The sequence below is a fragment of the Mobula hypostoma genome, chromosome 3 (assembly GCF_963921235.1).
Source record: "Mobula hypostoma chromosome 3, sMobHyp1.1, whole genome shotgun sequence".
In the NCBI taxonomy this organism is placed as follows: Eukaryota; Metazoa; Chordata; class Chondrichthyes; order Myliobatiformes; family Myliobatidae; genus Mobula; species Mobula hypostoma.
The window spans coordinates 160947561-160963385 of record NC_086099.1 but is presented as its reverse complement, the minus strand read 5'-3'; the positions used below and the strand labels follow the sequence as shown (position 1 = coordinate 160963385).

Below are 15825 nucleotides of genomic sequence, written 5' to 3'. Positions count from 1 at the left end.
GACCGCATTCTTTGAGTAATGCAGAAAACTAGGTAATTGCAAATTTTTCTTGCAACAATAGTTTATTAAGTCTTTTTCAAATGTTTGCTGATAATTGTAAGTCAGTGTCTTTTTGAATTGAATTAACTTTATTACTTACATCCTTCATATACATGAGGAGTAAAAATCTTTGTTACGTCCCCATCTACATGTGGCTCCTTTGCACGCTTTCCATACGCGCAGGGTTGCGCATCGAGCTAGCAACTCGACCTTGTAAAAAAAAACCTGGGATAGACTCTGCCAGGTTTCAGATGCTAAAGAAACGCCGCATGATGAGCAATCACCAAAAAGATCGGTGCAAAAAGCTTGTCATGACGGCGCCCAGATGACTCCACCAGGAGTTAAGGGCATTTCTCTCACTCCATCTAAATGTACAATGTGCAATTTATAATAATTTATAATAAATTGTACGTACAACAGGACAGTCAATATAACATAGACATACAATTGTATCAGCGTGAACTAATAGTCTGATGGCCTGGTGGAAGAAGCTGTTCCGGAGCCTGTTGATCCTGGCTTTTATGCTGCAGTACCATTTCCTGGATGGTAGCAGGTGGAACAGTTTGTGGTTGGGGTGACTTGGACCCTTTTTTCCATAGCTGTCTTTGTAAATTCGGGTCTCTCTTCCTGCCATTACAGACATTTACACCACACGCTGCATCTGCAAAGCAAACAGCATTATGAAGGACCCCATGCACCCCTCATACAAACTCTTCTCCCTCATGCCATCTGGCAAAAGGCACTGAAGCATTCGGGCTCTCACGACCAGACTATATAACAGTTTCTTCCCCCAAGCCATCAGATTCCTCAATACCCAGAGACTGGACTGGCACCAACCTACTGCCCTCTACTATGCCTATTGTCTTTGTTTATTATTTATTGTAATGCTTGCACTGTTTTGTGCACTGTATGCAGTCCTGAGTAGGTCTGTAGTCTAGTTTAGTTTTTGTGTTATTTTACGTAGTTCAGTGTAGTTTTTGTATTGTTTCATGTAGTACCGTGGTCCTGAAAAATGTTGTTTTGTTTTTACTGTGTACTGTGCCAGCAGTTATGGCCGAAATGACAATAAAAAGTGACTTGACTTGACCTAAATGTCCTGAATAGTGGGAGGTTCACATCTACAGGTGCACTGGGCTGTCCGCACCATTCTCTGCAGAGTCCTGCGATTGAGGGAAGACCATAAGACATAGAAGCAGAATTAGGCCATCTGGCCCATTGAGTTTGCTCTGCTATTCAGTCATGGCTGATCCTTTTTTTTCCCCTCTCCTCCTCAACCCCAATTCCCGTCGTTCTCCCCGTGACCTACATGGTGTGGGAAGTACAGTTCCCATAACAGGCAGTGGTGCAGCCAGTCAGGATGCTCCCAATTGGGCCCCTGTAGAAAGTTCTTAGGATTTGGGGGCCCATTCCAAACTTCATCAACCGTCTGAGGTGAAAGAGGCGCTGTTGTGCCTTTTTCACCACACAGCCAGTATGTACAGACCATGTGAGATCCTCGGTGATGTTTATGCCGAGGAACTTAAAGTTGTTCACCCTCTCAACCCCAGATCCATTTATGTCAATAAGGGTTAGCCTGTCTCTCTTCCTCCTGTGGTCCACAACCAGCTCCTTTATTTTTGCGACATTGAGGGAGAGGTCGTTTTCTTGATGACATTGTGTCAGGGTGGTGACTTATCTGTAGGCTGCCTTATTATTATTTGAGATTAGTCCAATCAGTGTTGTATTGTTGGCAAATTTAATTGACAGATTGGAGCTGTGGGTGGCAACACAATCATTGGTATACAGAGAGTTAGCGGGGGGTGGTTTAGGACACAGTGCTGGGGGTCCTCTGTGTTGAGGGTCAGAGGTGAGGGAGCCCACTCTTATTGCCTGCCGGTGATCTGACAGGAAGTCCAGGATCCAACTACACAAGGCAGGCTGAAGGCCAAGGTATCTGAGCTCCTTGTTGAGCCTGGAGGGAATTATAGTGTTGAATGCTGAACTGTAGTCCAAGAACATTCTCATATAAACATTCTTCTCCAGATCTTCAAGGACGGTGTGTAGAGCTATGCAGTTGTGTCATCTGTCGATCGGTTGTGTCAGTAAGCGAATTGTAGGGGGTCCAGTGTGGGGGGTAGCATGCTGTAGCTGTAGTCCTTGACTAGCCTCACAGCAGTCATTCAGACACGTGACCTTGGTCTTTTTAGATACAGGAACATTGGTGGATGTTTTGAGCAGGAGGGCACTCTACACTAGGAGAGGGAGAAATTAAAAATGTAAACACACCTGCCAGTTGTGCTGCGCACACCCTGAGTACACGCCCTGGGATGCCATCTGGTCCTGCAGCCTTGCGACTGTCCACTTGTACTTCAGCCTCAGAGATGACCAAGCTGCAGGTCGCCTCAGGGGCTCAGTGTTGGCAACATTGAATCAGGCGTAAAAAAGATTTAGCTCATATGGGAGAGAGGCAGCAATGTTTGAAACTCCACTGCTTATAGCTTTGAAGTCTGCGATGGTGTGCAGACCTTACCGTAAGCTGCGTGTGTTGTTGGTGGAGAATTGTGTCTGGATCTCGTCCCTGTATTGTCATCTTGCTGACTTGCTGACTGCACAGATCGTAGCTGCATTTCTTGAGTTCCTGTTGGTCACTGGCAACATAAGCTCTGTGTTGCCTGCTTAGTGCTGCTCGCACCGAACTGTTGATCCAGGGTTTCTGGTTTGGATAGACCCTGACTGATTTCTGGGGGACAACATCCTTGATGCACTTCTGGATGAAACTTGTGACACCTTCCTTGAACTTGGAGGCATCCTCATCATGGGAGGCATTCCAGTTGACGTCATCAAAGCATGGAGCGTGGAGACCAATTGGTCGGACCAACAGTGGGCGGTTTTAACTATGGCCGTCTCCTGTTTCAGTTTCTGTCTGTACTTCAGAGGAGTGATCCAGTTTTCCAAACGGCAGACGGGGGAGCACTTTGTTAGCGTTCGGAAGGGAGAGTAACAGTAGATACCGTTATCAATTATTTTCCTAGCATTTGTCGTACGTTACCTTGGACTTTATTGTGCAGTGGTGTATTGTACATTTTCTCTGTCTCAAACTCATCTTGCAAATTTGCTTCAAGTTCAAGTTTATTGTTGCCCTAGGCACACATGGTATAAATGCTGTGAAAATTAGCTTTTTGCAGCAGCAGGACAGTATGACTTGTATGTGTACAAACTAAACAATATAGCACAATATTGAGAGAGAGAGAGAGAAAAAGTCTGAGGTAATGTTAAGAAAAAAAATGATCCCCCTGCTCAAACAAGACATATGCTATTGTTAACCATGATTGTCTTCTGTTGTTATACTCCCATGTTTACAAAACGATTTTTAAAAAAAATTGCTTTGTATTTAGAAACGTTGTGAGAATTAAGTCTGTGAACGTAGATAACAGCCAAAGCCTGGGAATATTCTGGATTAAATGACGTGATAGGGGTGTAATTCTGAGTTCTGGTAGGATGTCAAGTATTTAGAGCATTTTGAAAAAAAGCAGTAGAAGGCAATATGACTCACTGCAACTTTCAGTAAACTTGTGGCTAATCCACCTTGTCCATAATCTGTTTCTCAGATTGTATACTATTTGGCAATTGGAAAGTATCGTCTGTAGGAATCCTCACCATTTTGTTTTTGCTTCTCTGTGGTTGTTGTCTCATGATAGCTGTAGCTCGCGCCACGGTAGTGTTGTGGTTAGCATGATGCTATTACAGCTCAAGGCCTTGGAGTTTGGAGTTCAGTTCTGGCATCCTCTTTAAGCGTTTCTACATCTTTTCCATGAGTCCATGGGTTTCCTCTGGGTGCTTAAATTTCCTCCTACAGTACTGCAAAATACCATTTAGTAGGTTAATTTGTCATTGTAAATTGTCCTGTGATTAGGCTAGGGTTAAATAGGTGGGTTGCTGGGTAGTGTGGCTGGTTGGACTGGAAGGGCCTGTTCCGCATTTTAACTCTGAATAAATAATTTAAAAAAATAAATAAAAATAGGACATTCTGAAGGTACTCAGTAGGCAAGGTGGTATCTGTTAACTGACAGTGTTAATGGTCAAAGCCTTTCATTAGAACCAGGAAAAGCTAGGACTAAAATGTATTTTAAATTGCAGAGAAATTTTCTTAGTTCTCATGAATGGTCATCTGACTTGAAAATTAACTATTTCTCTCTCCACAAATATTCCCTGATCTCAGTATTTCCAGCATTTTCTACTTTTAATTCCAATTTACAGCATCACAAACACAGAAGAAATTTGGTAATAATCTCTGCTTATGCAGCTGTTCACATATACATTTTGTCTATTACCAAGGGTTTAAACTTACGATTGTACAATTTTGTATAATGCTATGTTTTAAGTATTTAGTTGTATTTGGGGAGATGACTTTGTCTTTCAGGCAGAGGCTCGATTGCTGGAGGAACAACGCAGAGTACAAGTTTATCTTCATGAAAGTACGCAGGATGAACTGGCTCGTAAATGTGAACAAGTACTTATTGAGAAACATCTAGAAATTTTTCATACGGAATTCCAGAACTTATTAGATGCTGATAAAAATGAAGGTAATACCCCTGTTTATTATGAAAGTAGGAATATTTACACTACAGATTGGCACAATTTCCCTTTTCTCCTGTTCTTTCCTTGTATATCTATCTAGAACCTGGGCAGGCAGCTTTGAGAATTTCTGATACATGAAATATTTTTTACCTTTTATTACAGATGTCTTTCTTACAGGGCTGAATCATGTTATGACATTAATAAGTAAACTTCTTTCATTCCTCAGTTGAAATAGAAAATTAGTAAAGGCAAATGGATAATGAAGCCTTTAAAGGACAGAGAAACAATTTTTGGGAAAATGGAAGCGAAAGCATGTTGGAAAGTCAAACTGCTCGGAAATGTAATTTATTTTTAAAAAAACACTAGAAATACTGTATGTAGCAGTTCATGCAGCATATGTGGAAGTAGAAAGAGATTAAAGATCCTTCATGATTTGGGAAATTAAAAAAAAAAATTATTTTAAATGGTGGGTAAGGGATTGACAGGGCAAAGGAAATATCTGATAAGTTGAAGCCAGGATTATCCAGGTGACATTTACTGGAGCTGTCTGGTTTGTACATTGATAGGTCAGTTAGGGAGAGAAATAATAATGAAATAATCTGTAAAAGCTTTGGAATATACAGTATTGTACATGAAACCCCTTTTTTACTGGGAGTCTCTGGAAATGTGGCTCATTAGCTCCTTGCTAACAGCCACTGAACTCCGCAACAAGAAACCCACATTTCTCCGACGACTTACGTCTAGGCTGGTCCCGCCAAATCCATGAGGTTGGGATGTCTCACCCACCAAAACCCTGGTTTGTGTGAATGCTGTGTGATTTACCACCCCCGGAAATCGCCTGTCGGCAAGAAATAGCAGTTCAACCACTGCGTACAATTAATCAGAAATATATTTAAGAATGCTGACTTAAGCAAACAGCTACTAAAGGAAAGAAAGAAAAAAACAAGAAGGGCTCATTATACTTAAACAGCCACATGGTGGAGCTCAAATCTTGAACTTGTCTGTTACACATACGCTGGACCCTCAGTCTGCGTGAAAGCACACACCACTTTCTGAAGGTTGCTCAAAATCTATCTTGAACAAACGGGCTCTCCCATGGGTGTATTGGTCCTTCCTCCTCGAAGCCGTACATCTGCACAAAGCACCTTGTGCAACAGGGATGGCATCCTCCACCATCTTCCTTCCTGTCTTCTCCCGGCTCCTGCCAATGAAGACCTCTTCCTCCCAGCATTCTCTAGAACCTTCTCCTAATTTTACCATCCTGATTGGCTGACACTACATTCCTAAGTTGAACAACAAGCCTCTTATCTCAGCTCAAACCCAAAACAAGCTGAAAGCAGAACAGACTGCTCTTATAGAACTGCTAAAAAGAAATACCTACAGCATAGCAGTAAAAATCTTAATCAAGGCGTTACATACAAAAGACAAATGCCCTAGATTTTTCATATAAATTTTGTTTTAGGTGTCTTCTATATTAGTGTGTTAGTAGAAAAGAGCGAATTTTAGAATTCCAAGCATTGATTTTCCAAAAAATAAATGTTACAGAGGATTTTTTGTTTTGTTAAAGAAAGTAATTTATGAAGCAATAGACCACTTTTCAAGTAGAAACTTGATTACTTTGTAGGTATATAGCCCAATGCGTGATTAAACAAATATAACAAACTGCTGCTGATGATCAATGACATAATAATTTGAATGAACTAAACCAATTCACTGAAACAGGTGTAGAAGGAATCAATCTGGGCGAAAGGCAACCAAACTAAAAGATAAGGATGGGGCAGGTGTGACAGTTTTAACCTTCAAATCATCAATTCTTACCCATGGCAAGGGTTGAGCGTAGCAGCAAGACACAAGGTGGTCATCCTGCATCAGCAAGCAGAAATTTTATGCCAGACAGTAGCTCTGAGATGTGCTGTCCAAACTGCTCTGAAGAAGCACAAACAGGCAAGGTTGAAGACCAGAAACATAGTGGTTGGCCACGGAAACTGAGTGCAACAGATGAAAGACACATCAATGTGACATCAATAAAGTATAAGTATGACTATGACTATGACTAAGTCAGCACTGAACTCACAAAAACCACTGAAACCAAAGTACACCCCTCTACAGTCCGGAGAGGTCTTGTAAGAAGTGCTCTTCATGGAAGAGTTGCTGCCAAAAAGCCATTCCTCTGAAGTAGAAATAGAGCCAAGTGATTCACCTATGCACAAAAACACAAAGACTATATAAGACACAAAGCTATATAAGATCTTGGTCAAACCCCACTTGGAGTACTGTGTTCAGTTCTGATCACCTCACTACAGGAGGGATGTGGATACTATAGAGAGAATGCAGAGGATTTACAAGGATGTTGCCTGGATTGGAGGGCATACCTTATGAGAATAAGTTGAATGAACTTGGCTTTTTCCTCATTGGATTGATGGAGGATGAGAGGTTACCTGATTGAGGTGCAAAAGATCACATTGATCGTGTGGCTAGGTAGAGGCTTTTTCTCAGGGCTGAAATGGCTAACATGAAGGTTTTAAAGTGCTTGGAAATAGGTACTGAGAGGATATCAGGGGTAAGTTTCTCAAACAGAGTGGTGGGTGCGTGGAATGCACTGTCTGTGGCGGTGGTGGAAGCGGATACAATAGGGTCTTTTAAGAAACTCATAGGTACAAATGTTTGTACATGGAGCTTAGAATAATAGAGGGCTGTGCGCTAGGGAAATTCTAGGCAGTTTCTTGTGTAGGTTACATGGTCGGCACAACATTGTGGGCCGAAGGGCCTGTAATGTGCTCTAGGTTCTATGTTCTATGACTGGGGTGCTGAACAATGGCAGCAAGTGCTACGGACTATAAAGCAAAATTTGAAATTTTTGGCTCAAACAGCTGCCAATTTGTCCATACAGGAGCTGGAGAGCACCACATAGATCATAAGACATAGCAGAATTAGACCATTTGTCCCTTTGAGTCTGCTCCACCATTCTTGTCTTGTCCATACTGCACCAACCGCCACTGCTGGGCTATAAACATGCAGGAGCAATGTGTGGTTAAATGCCTTGCTCAAGGACAGAACACGCTGCCACGGCTGAGGCTCGAACTTGCGACCTTTAGATTACTAGTCCAACACCTTAACCACTTGGCCATGCCAATCATGGCTGATCCTTTTTTCCTTCCTCAGCCCCACTCCCCTGCCTTCTTCCTGTAACTTTTGATGCTGTGTCCAATTGAGAACCTATCAAGCTGTGCCTTAAATACATCCAACAACCTGGTCTCCACAGCTGCTCGTGGTAATAAATCCCACAAATTTACCACCCTCTGGCTAAAGAAATTTCTCCACATCTCTGTTTTAAATGGACACCCCTCTATCCTGAGGTCGTAATCTCTTGTCTTATACTCCCCCACCATAGGAAACATTCTTTCCACATCTACTCTGTCTAGGCCTTTCAACGTTCGAAAGGTTTCAAGGTTCCACCCCCCCCCCCCATCCTTCTAAATTCCAGTAAGTACAGACCCAGAGCTATCAAACATTCCTCGTATGATAACCCTTTCATTCCCAGAATCATCCTTGTGAATCTCCTCTGGACCCTCTCCAATGCTGGCACATCTTCTCTTAGATGAGGAGCCCAAAACTGTTCACAGTACTCAAGGTGAAACCTCACCAGTGCCTTATAAAGCTTCAGCATCACTTCCTTGTTCTTGTGTTTTCGACCTTTTGAAATGAATACTAACGTTGTATTTGCCTTCCTCACCACTGACTCAATGTGCAAGTTAACCTTTACATCTTTCCATCTCAGCTTTTTGGATTTCCCCGCCCTCCCATTTAGAAAATAGTTTGCACATTTATTTCTACTACCAAAGTGCATGACCATGCATTTTACAACATTGTATTTCATTTGCTATTTTCTTGCCCAGTCTCCTAATCTATCTAATGGATGCAGCCAACAGTAAAGCATGGTGGAGGTTTCTTGCACGTTTACGGCTGCATTTCTGCAAATAGAGTTGGTGATATGGTCAGAATTAATGGATCCTCGATGCTGCAGATTGGTGATAACATCGCCTCCTCGCTGACAATCAACGCTGGTGGACCTCAGGGGTGTGTGCTTGGCCCACTGCTCTACTCTCTAAATACACATGACTGTGGGGCTAGGTATAGCACAAATACCATCTATGGATTTGCTGATGGTACAACCATTATTGGTAGAATCTCAGATGGAGACGAGAGGGCGTACAGGAGCAAGATGTGCCAACTAATAGAGTGGTATTATAGCAACAGCCTTGCATTCAACGTCAGTAAGACATAAGAGCTGATTGTGGACTTCAGGAAAGGTAAGATGAAGGAACACATACCTAATAGGGGGGTCAGAAGTGGAGAGAATGAGCAGTTTCAAGTTTCTGGGTGCCAAGATCTCTGAGGACCTAACCTGGTCCCAACATATTGATGCAGTTGTAAAGAAGGCGGGACAGCAGTTATACTTCATTAGGAGTTTGAAGAAATTTTGGTATGTCAACAAATACACTCAAAAACTTTTGTGGATCTACCGTGGAGAATGTTCTAGCAAGCTGCATCGCTGTCTGGTATAGGGGGGTGGGGCAGGCTGCGAAGGGTTGTAAATTTAGTTGGCTCTATCTTGGGTACTCGCCTACAAGGTACCCAGGATATCTTCAAGGAACAGTGTCTCAGAAAGGCAGCATCCATTATTAAGGACCTCCAACACCCAGGGCATGCCTTTTTCTCACTGTTGCCATCAGGTAGGAGGTACAGAAGCCTAAAGGTGCACATTCAGCAATTCAGGAACAGCTTCTTCCCCTATGCCATATGATTGCTAAATGGACATTGAACTCGTGAACACTACCTCACTTTTTTAATATATACTATTTCTGTTTTTTGCATGATTTTTGGTCTGTTCGGTGTACATATACCGTAATTGATTTGCGTATTTATTTATTATTATTTTACTTTTTTCCTCTATATTATGTATTGCATTGAGTTGCTGCTGATAAGTTAACAAATTTCACGACACATGCCGGTGATAATGTACCTGATTCTGATTCATCCGTTACGCAATACCATCAGGGAGGTATCTGATTGGTCTCAAACACAGGGCCAAGGTTATAAAAATGCTGTACCTACAGCAAAAAGAAGAGCAAGGAGTTCTGCAGGATATGTTATGGCCTCCACAGAGCGCTGATCTCAACATCATCAAGGGTGTCGAGGATTACCTGGAAAGACAGAAGCAAGCAAGACAGCCAAAATCTTCAAAAGAACTGTGGCAAGTTCTCCAAGATGCTTGGGACAACCTACCAGCTGATTTTTTCTTTTAAAATTGCACAACAGTGTACCTAAGAGAATTGGTACGGTTTTAAAGGCAAAGGGTGATCGCACCAAATATTGATTTAATTTGATTGTGTTTTCCTGTTTGCTCTTTATAGTAATTTTTTGATATTTACAAACCTCATTATTTTTGAAACCATCTTCACTTTACAGAATCTTTTTACATTTGCCTAAGATTTTGCACAGTACTGAATATCTGAGCTGTTACTGAAACCAAAGGGAGAACCCTAGAGGTGTCCAGTGGATGGAGTAGTACCTGCAGAGCGAGAGAGAGAAAAACAGTTAATATTCAAAATGGATATCCCTACAGTAGGACTGACCAGTTCTGATACTGTCAAAAAATGAGTTGTATGACATTATGGAATTCACAACTGAGCTGGAAGACTGTCATCAGTTCAGATGTAAGATGAAGTGTTGTTCTTCAAACTTAGGAGGATGTGGTTAGAACTGTGAAGAAGACCAGAATGGGATGTCGGAGAAAGAGAATTAAGATGAAGCACAGCTGGAAACTTGGTGTCACCCTTGACTGAATGGGTGTTCTCAGCAAAGTGGACACCAAATTGGTGTTTGCTATCTCCAGTGAAACTGGATAACTAATTGTCCTTGAAGCTTACCAAACAAAGTGGTGATGGACCATAAGACATAGGAGCAGAATTCGGCCATTCAACCCATAGAGTCTGCCCTTTCATTCTATCATGGCTGATTTACCTCTCAACCCTATGCTCCCTGTAACTTTTGGCACCCTAATTAATCAAGAACCTATCAACCTCTGTCTTAAATATATTCAATAACTTGGCCTATACGGCTGTCTGTGGCAGTGAATTCCACAGGTTCACCACTCTCTTGTTAAAGAAGTATTTCCTCATCCCTGTTCTAAATGGACGTCCCTCAATTCTGAAGCTGTGACCTCTGGTCCTAGACTCCCCCACGATAGGAATCCTCTCCACATCAACTTTATCCAGACCTTTCAATATTGGACAGGTTACAATGAGCTGCCCCATCATTCTTGTAAACTCCAGCGAGTACAGGCCCAGAGGCATCAAACACTCCTCATATGTGAACCCTTTCGTTCTTGCGATCATTACTATGAACCTCCTCTGGACCCTCTCTAATGCCAGCACATTCTTTCTTATATAACAGGCCAAAAACTGCTCACAGTACTCCAAGTGTGGACTGACTAGTGGATGCTCTTGAAATGAATGCTGACATTGCATTTGCCTTCATTACCACTGACTCAAACTTCAAGTTAACCTTTTTAGGGAATCCTGCACAAGGACTCTCAAGTTCCTTGTTGAATTTTTCCATTTAGAAAATACTCCATGCCATTATTCCTTGTACCAAAGTGCATGATCATGTGCTTCCCTACATCATATTCTACCTGCCTCTTGTTTTCCCATTCCCCAATCTGTTGACATCCTGCTTCCTTGCTACCTGCCCCTCAACCTACCTTCCTATTTTCTGTAAACTTGGCCACAAAGCCATGAATTCCTTCATCCCAATCATTGACATTCAGCATGAATAGAAACAGCCCCAGCACCGACCCCTGTGGACCACCAAACAGAAAAGTCCCCTTCATTTTTTTCCCCCACTCCTTGCTTCCTGCTGTTCAGGCAGTGTACTATCCATGCTAATACTTTCCTGTAATTCATTGGGCTCTTGTTAAGTAGCCTCATATGGGGCACCTTGTCAAAGGCCTTCTGAAAATCCAAAATCCATTGACTCTCCTTTGTGTATCTTGCCTGTTACTTCCTCAAAGAATTCCAACAGATTTGTCAGGCAAAATTTTCCTTGTAGAAAACCATGCTGACTTTGGCCTATTTTATCATGTGCCTCTAAGTACCGGAAAACCTCATCCTTAATGATAGACTTAATGATGATCTTTCCAACCATTGAAGTCAGGCTAACAGGCCTATTATTTCCTTCCTTCTGCGTTCCTCCCTTCCCGAAATGTGGAGGGACATTTGCAATTTTCCAGCCCTCAGGAACCATTCCAGAATCTAATGATTCTTGAAAGATCATTACTCAAATCTCCAGTCTCTTCAGCTACCTCTTTCAGAACCATGGGGTGCAGTCCAAGTAACTTACCTACCTTTATACTTTTCAGCTTTCTAAGCACCTTCTTAGTAATAGCAATAACAATCATTTCTGACCTTCTGCTACTGTCCTTCACAGTGAAGATTGACGCAAAATGCTTACTAAGTTTCTCCATCATTTCTTGGCAGCCCATTATTAACTCTTCAGCAGCATATTCCAGTGGTCCGATATCCACTCTTGTTCCTCTTCTATAAATAATGTATCCTCTTTTATATTATATAACCATATAACAATTAGAGCAGCAGCTTAACTTCATATTTTATCTTTTCTCTATGGTTTTTTAAGTTGTCTTCTGTTGATTTTTTTTTTGAATAGCTCCCCAATTCTCTAACTTCTCACTAATTTTTGCTACGTTATATGCCCTCTTTTTGTTTTCACACTATCTTTGACTTCCCTTGTCAGCCGTAGTTGCCTCATCCTCCCTTTAGAATACTACTTCATCTTTGGGATATAGTTATCCTGCACCTTCTGAATTTCCCCCATAAATACCAGTCGTCATCCCTGCTAATGTCCCCTTCCAGTCAACGTTGACCAGCTCTTCTCTCGTGCCTCTGTAACTCCCACCTCTATAATTCCCATTACTCCACTGTAACACTAATGCATTCGTTTTATCTTCTCCTTTTTGAACTGCAGAGTAAATTCTCTCATACTATGATCACTGCCTCCTAAGATTCCTTTACAATAAGCATCCTAATCAAATCTAGATGATTACATAACACCCAACCCAGAATTGCCATTTCTCCAGTGGGTTCAACAGCAAGCTCCTCTAAAAAGCCATCTCATAGGCATTCTACAAATTCCCTCTCTTGGGATTCAGTACCAACTGGATTTTCAAATTCTACCTGCATATTGAAATCCCCCATAATTATTGCAATATTGACCTTTTTACTTGCCTTTTCTATCTCCAGTTGTAATTTGTAGCCCACATTCTGGATAGGTCCAAATTTACAACGAGATTAAATTTTACGCAGTGTATTTTCCACACAAACGTTTGAAATTGGAATAGAAATTTTTTCAATTGCATATGTAAAATCATAGTCATACAACACAGAAATAGCCCTATGATGCACCCTGCCCATGCCAACCATTGTGCTTATCCATGTTAATCCCATTTATTAACATTTGTTTTATAGCTTCTAAGCCTTGGCTCCTCAAGTACTCATCTAATATTTAAATGTTGAGAGTCTCTGCAGCCAGCCCCTCTCATGCAGTGCATTCTAAACTCCAATTTTGTACTGCTCCTATCCCATCTCTGCTTTCTCCAATCCAAGGAAAACAAATCCAGCCTATTGTATTTAGCTCCTTCTGCCTCATCTATTGTGTTCGATACTCTGTGTGGTCTCCTTTACATCAGGCTTGGGTTATGCAATTGCTTTATATTTTTGCACATTGCGCACAGTGGCTATCTAGAGCTACCAGTTGTAAGCCATTTTAATTCTCCTTCCAATTTCTCCACCTATCTGTCTGTTCTTGGCTTCCTCCACTGTCAAAATGAAACCAGACATAAACTGGAGCATCGTAACGTAGTCCACTACCTGATGACATGAACATTGATTTTTCCCGTATCAGGTAACCTGTTTTCCCTCTGTCCCTTTCTCTCTCCTGATTATCTCCAGACTCTATTTCAGAAAGTTGATTTAAAAGAAGTGAGTGATGGGAGGCCAAGAGAGGGAATGTTAGTCTGGTTGACTGTGATAGAGGCTATGCCAAATGCTCTGGGGTAGTCATTTGAATTATGAGATATTGTGAAGTATTTGTGATTAGTACAATGTGTGGTTAAATATTTTGGAGGATTGAAGGTGACTACTTGTGGTAATGGAGGCAAAGGAGGATAATTATTGAATTATCCAGTTTATCATTAAAAGGCATAGCTGTGCCTTTCATTAGTTACATGGATAGCATTGTTGTGTATGAAGAGTGACGCAGAACCCAATTTATCCAATTAGGAATTAGCTAGGTTCACATCTGTGTAGGCTCTGGAATGCTATTGTAGGATTTTATGGTAATACTGACATTTTGTTTAATTTTGGGATTTGATTTCAAGTGTGGTATCCTTGTATAATGATAGGAGACTTGGCTGTTTAAACAATATGCTGTACATAGCAAATAGTTCATGTACTCTAATACAAAATCTTGCATTGTTGACATAGGAAGTTTTTTGTATGACTTGCACAATGCCAAGCATGGTTATTACCCTAAATCTAATACAAGGGTTGTGTAATTTTTCTAATATTAACATGTTTTTCTACACACAAATGATATTATGTAAACCTTTTAGTGACAGTTAATGGTTGGTTCAATATGATTATAGATTTTAATGTGCACTTTCCATTAATCTTTCAAGCTGTTAGAATAATCTTACTTATTATGCTGAGCAAAGTAATAATGTCCCTGGTGATAAGTAAGTAGCATATGCAATTTCATTATTAAAAAGTAAATAAGCAGATTTCCTTCTTTTACTTTTTGCCAGACTTGGGTAGAATGTATAACTTAGTGTCTCGAATCCAAGATGGCCTTGGGGAGCTGAAGAAACTTCTGGAAACACATATCCATAACCAGGGCTTGGCTGCCATTGAGAAGTGTGGAGAAGCTGCTCTGAATGTGAGTTATTAATTGTTTTTGTTTTAAATTTGATTTATAATCAGCATCAGATCAGGTTTAACATCACTACCATATGTCATGAAACCTGTTGTTTTGCAGCAGCAGTATTGTGCAATGCATAATAACACAATAAATTCCAATAAGAAACCCATACAGGTTGAGCTCCACAAATCCAGAATGATTGGAACCCGTGCAGTGCCAAATTAGCGATTTTGCAGAATCACAGGTGGTTAAGTTTGTATTAAATAAATAAATACCTCTTAGCAAACTCATTAACTAACTCAGCAGCTGCTTCCTTGTCTGCAGACCATTTTTCACCACACACTGCATGAAATTTTATGCCATGTTGCTGCTTGAAATGCTGAAGCCACACTTCACTGTAATCACATTCATAATCCAGTCCTAATTCTTCAGCAAATAATTTAGTTTGTTCCTTCAACCCTTCCGACAATTCTACACCTTTGTTGATGTGGAGTTTAAACCACTTTATGGGAACTTTTACCTGGTTGTGTACATCCTCCATCTTTTATTGTTTTCCTTATGCTCATCTATTTTTTTTAAAATTCACTTTCAGCAAATAACTGGATCAGCTTTTCTTTTTGCTTTGTTATATCATGGACTCTCCTCTCTCAACTCTTCCCCCCCCCCACTCTTTCCCACTCTCACTCCCTGCTCTTTCCCTCTGTCCCTCACATGACTAGGGTTGCACACCTCTTATTTAGATAGATAGATAATGTATTGACTGCAAACGAAATTACATTATCACAGTAGCATTACAAGTGCGCAGATAAACAAATATACTAATATTAGAAGTATGAAAGAATAATAAGTTACCTCAAACAGTCTAACAGGAGGGTGTCATCACTTTCCCAGCTATAGTGCGTAATGGCCTAGGGTAAGAATGACCTCATATTGTACTCTCTGGAGCAGTGCAGTTGTCTTGGTGTTGCCTACGAGCAATCATGCTGATTACTTTAAATGTATATATCTTCTGCCCAAATTAGATTTGAGTTTAAAGCATAAAGTAGGTGATTCCTTTTTAAACAGTCCGTGCAGCTAACTTGTCACTTTGTCAAATGCCAGACTCCTCAAATATTGCTTCTCACTGGATGGAATTCAGAGTTGCTGATTTAACCACAGGATTGTGTACAACAAGTAGTGTCATTGCACATCTGCATTAATTTTCCCATGTCTATTAATTGTGCTGTGCACAGTGGC

The 15825-nt window shown here is 41.0% G+C and overlaps 1 protein-coding gene and 1 long non-coding RNA gene across 2 annotated transcripts in view; one reads left to right on the top strand and one right to left on the bottom strand.

Annotated features, from left to right (window-relative positions):
* Positions 1-15825, top strand: part of LOC134344356 (cullin-1) — a 128827-nt gene that overhangs the window by 67871 nt on the left and 45131 nt on the right. The window contains exons 8-9 of the mRNA XM_063044004.1: positions 4439-4601; positions 14477-14607. Coding sequence (XP_062900074.1) covers positions 4439-4601; positions 14477-14607 — 294 coding nt within the window. The remainder of the gene's footprint in view (positions 1-4438; positions 4602-14476; positions 14608-15825) is intronic.
* LOC134344357 (uncharacterized) lies at positions 4608-15454 on the bottom strand. The gene is made up of 3 exons (XR_010017423.1): positions 15442-15454; positions 9712-9800; positions 4608-6796 (listed from the first exon to the last, which is right to left on the bottom strand). It is a non-coding gene; the product is annotated as an uncharacterized LOC134344357 (long non-coding RNA).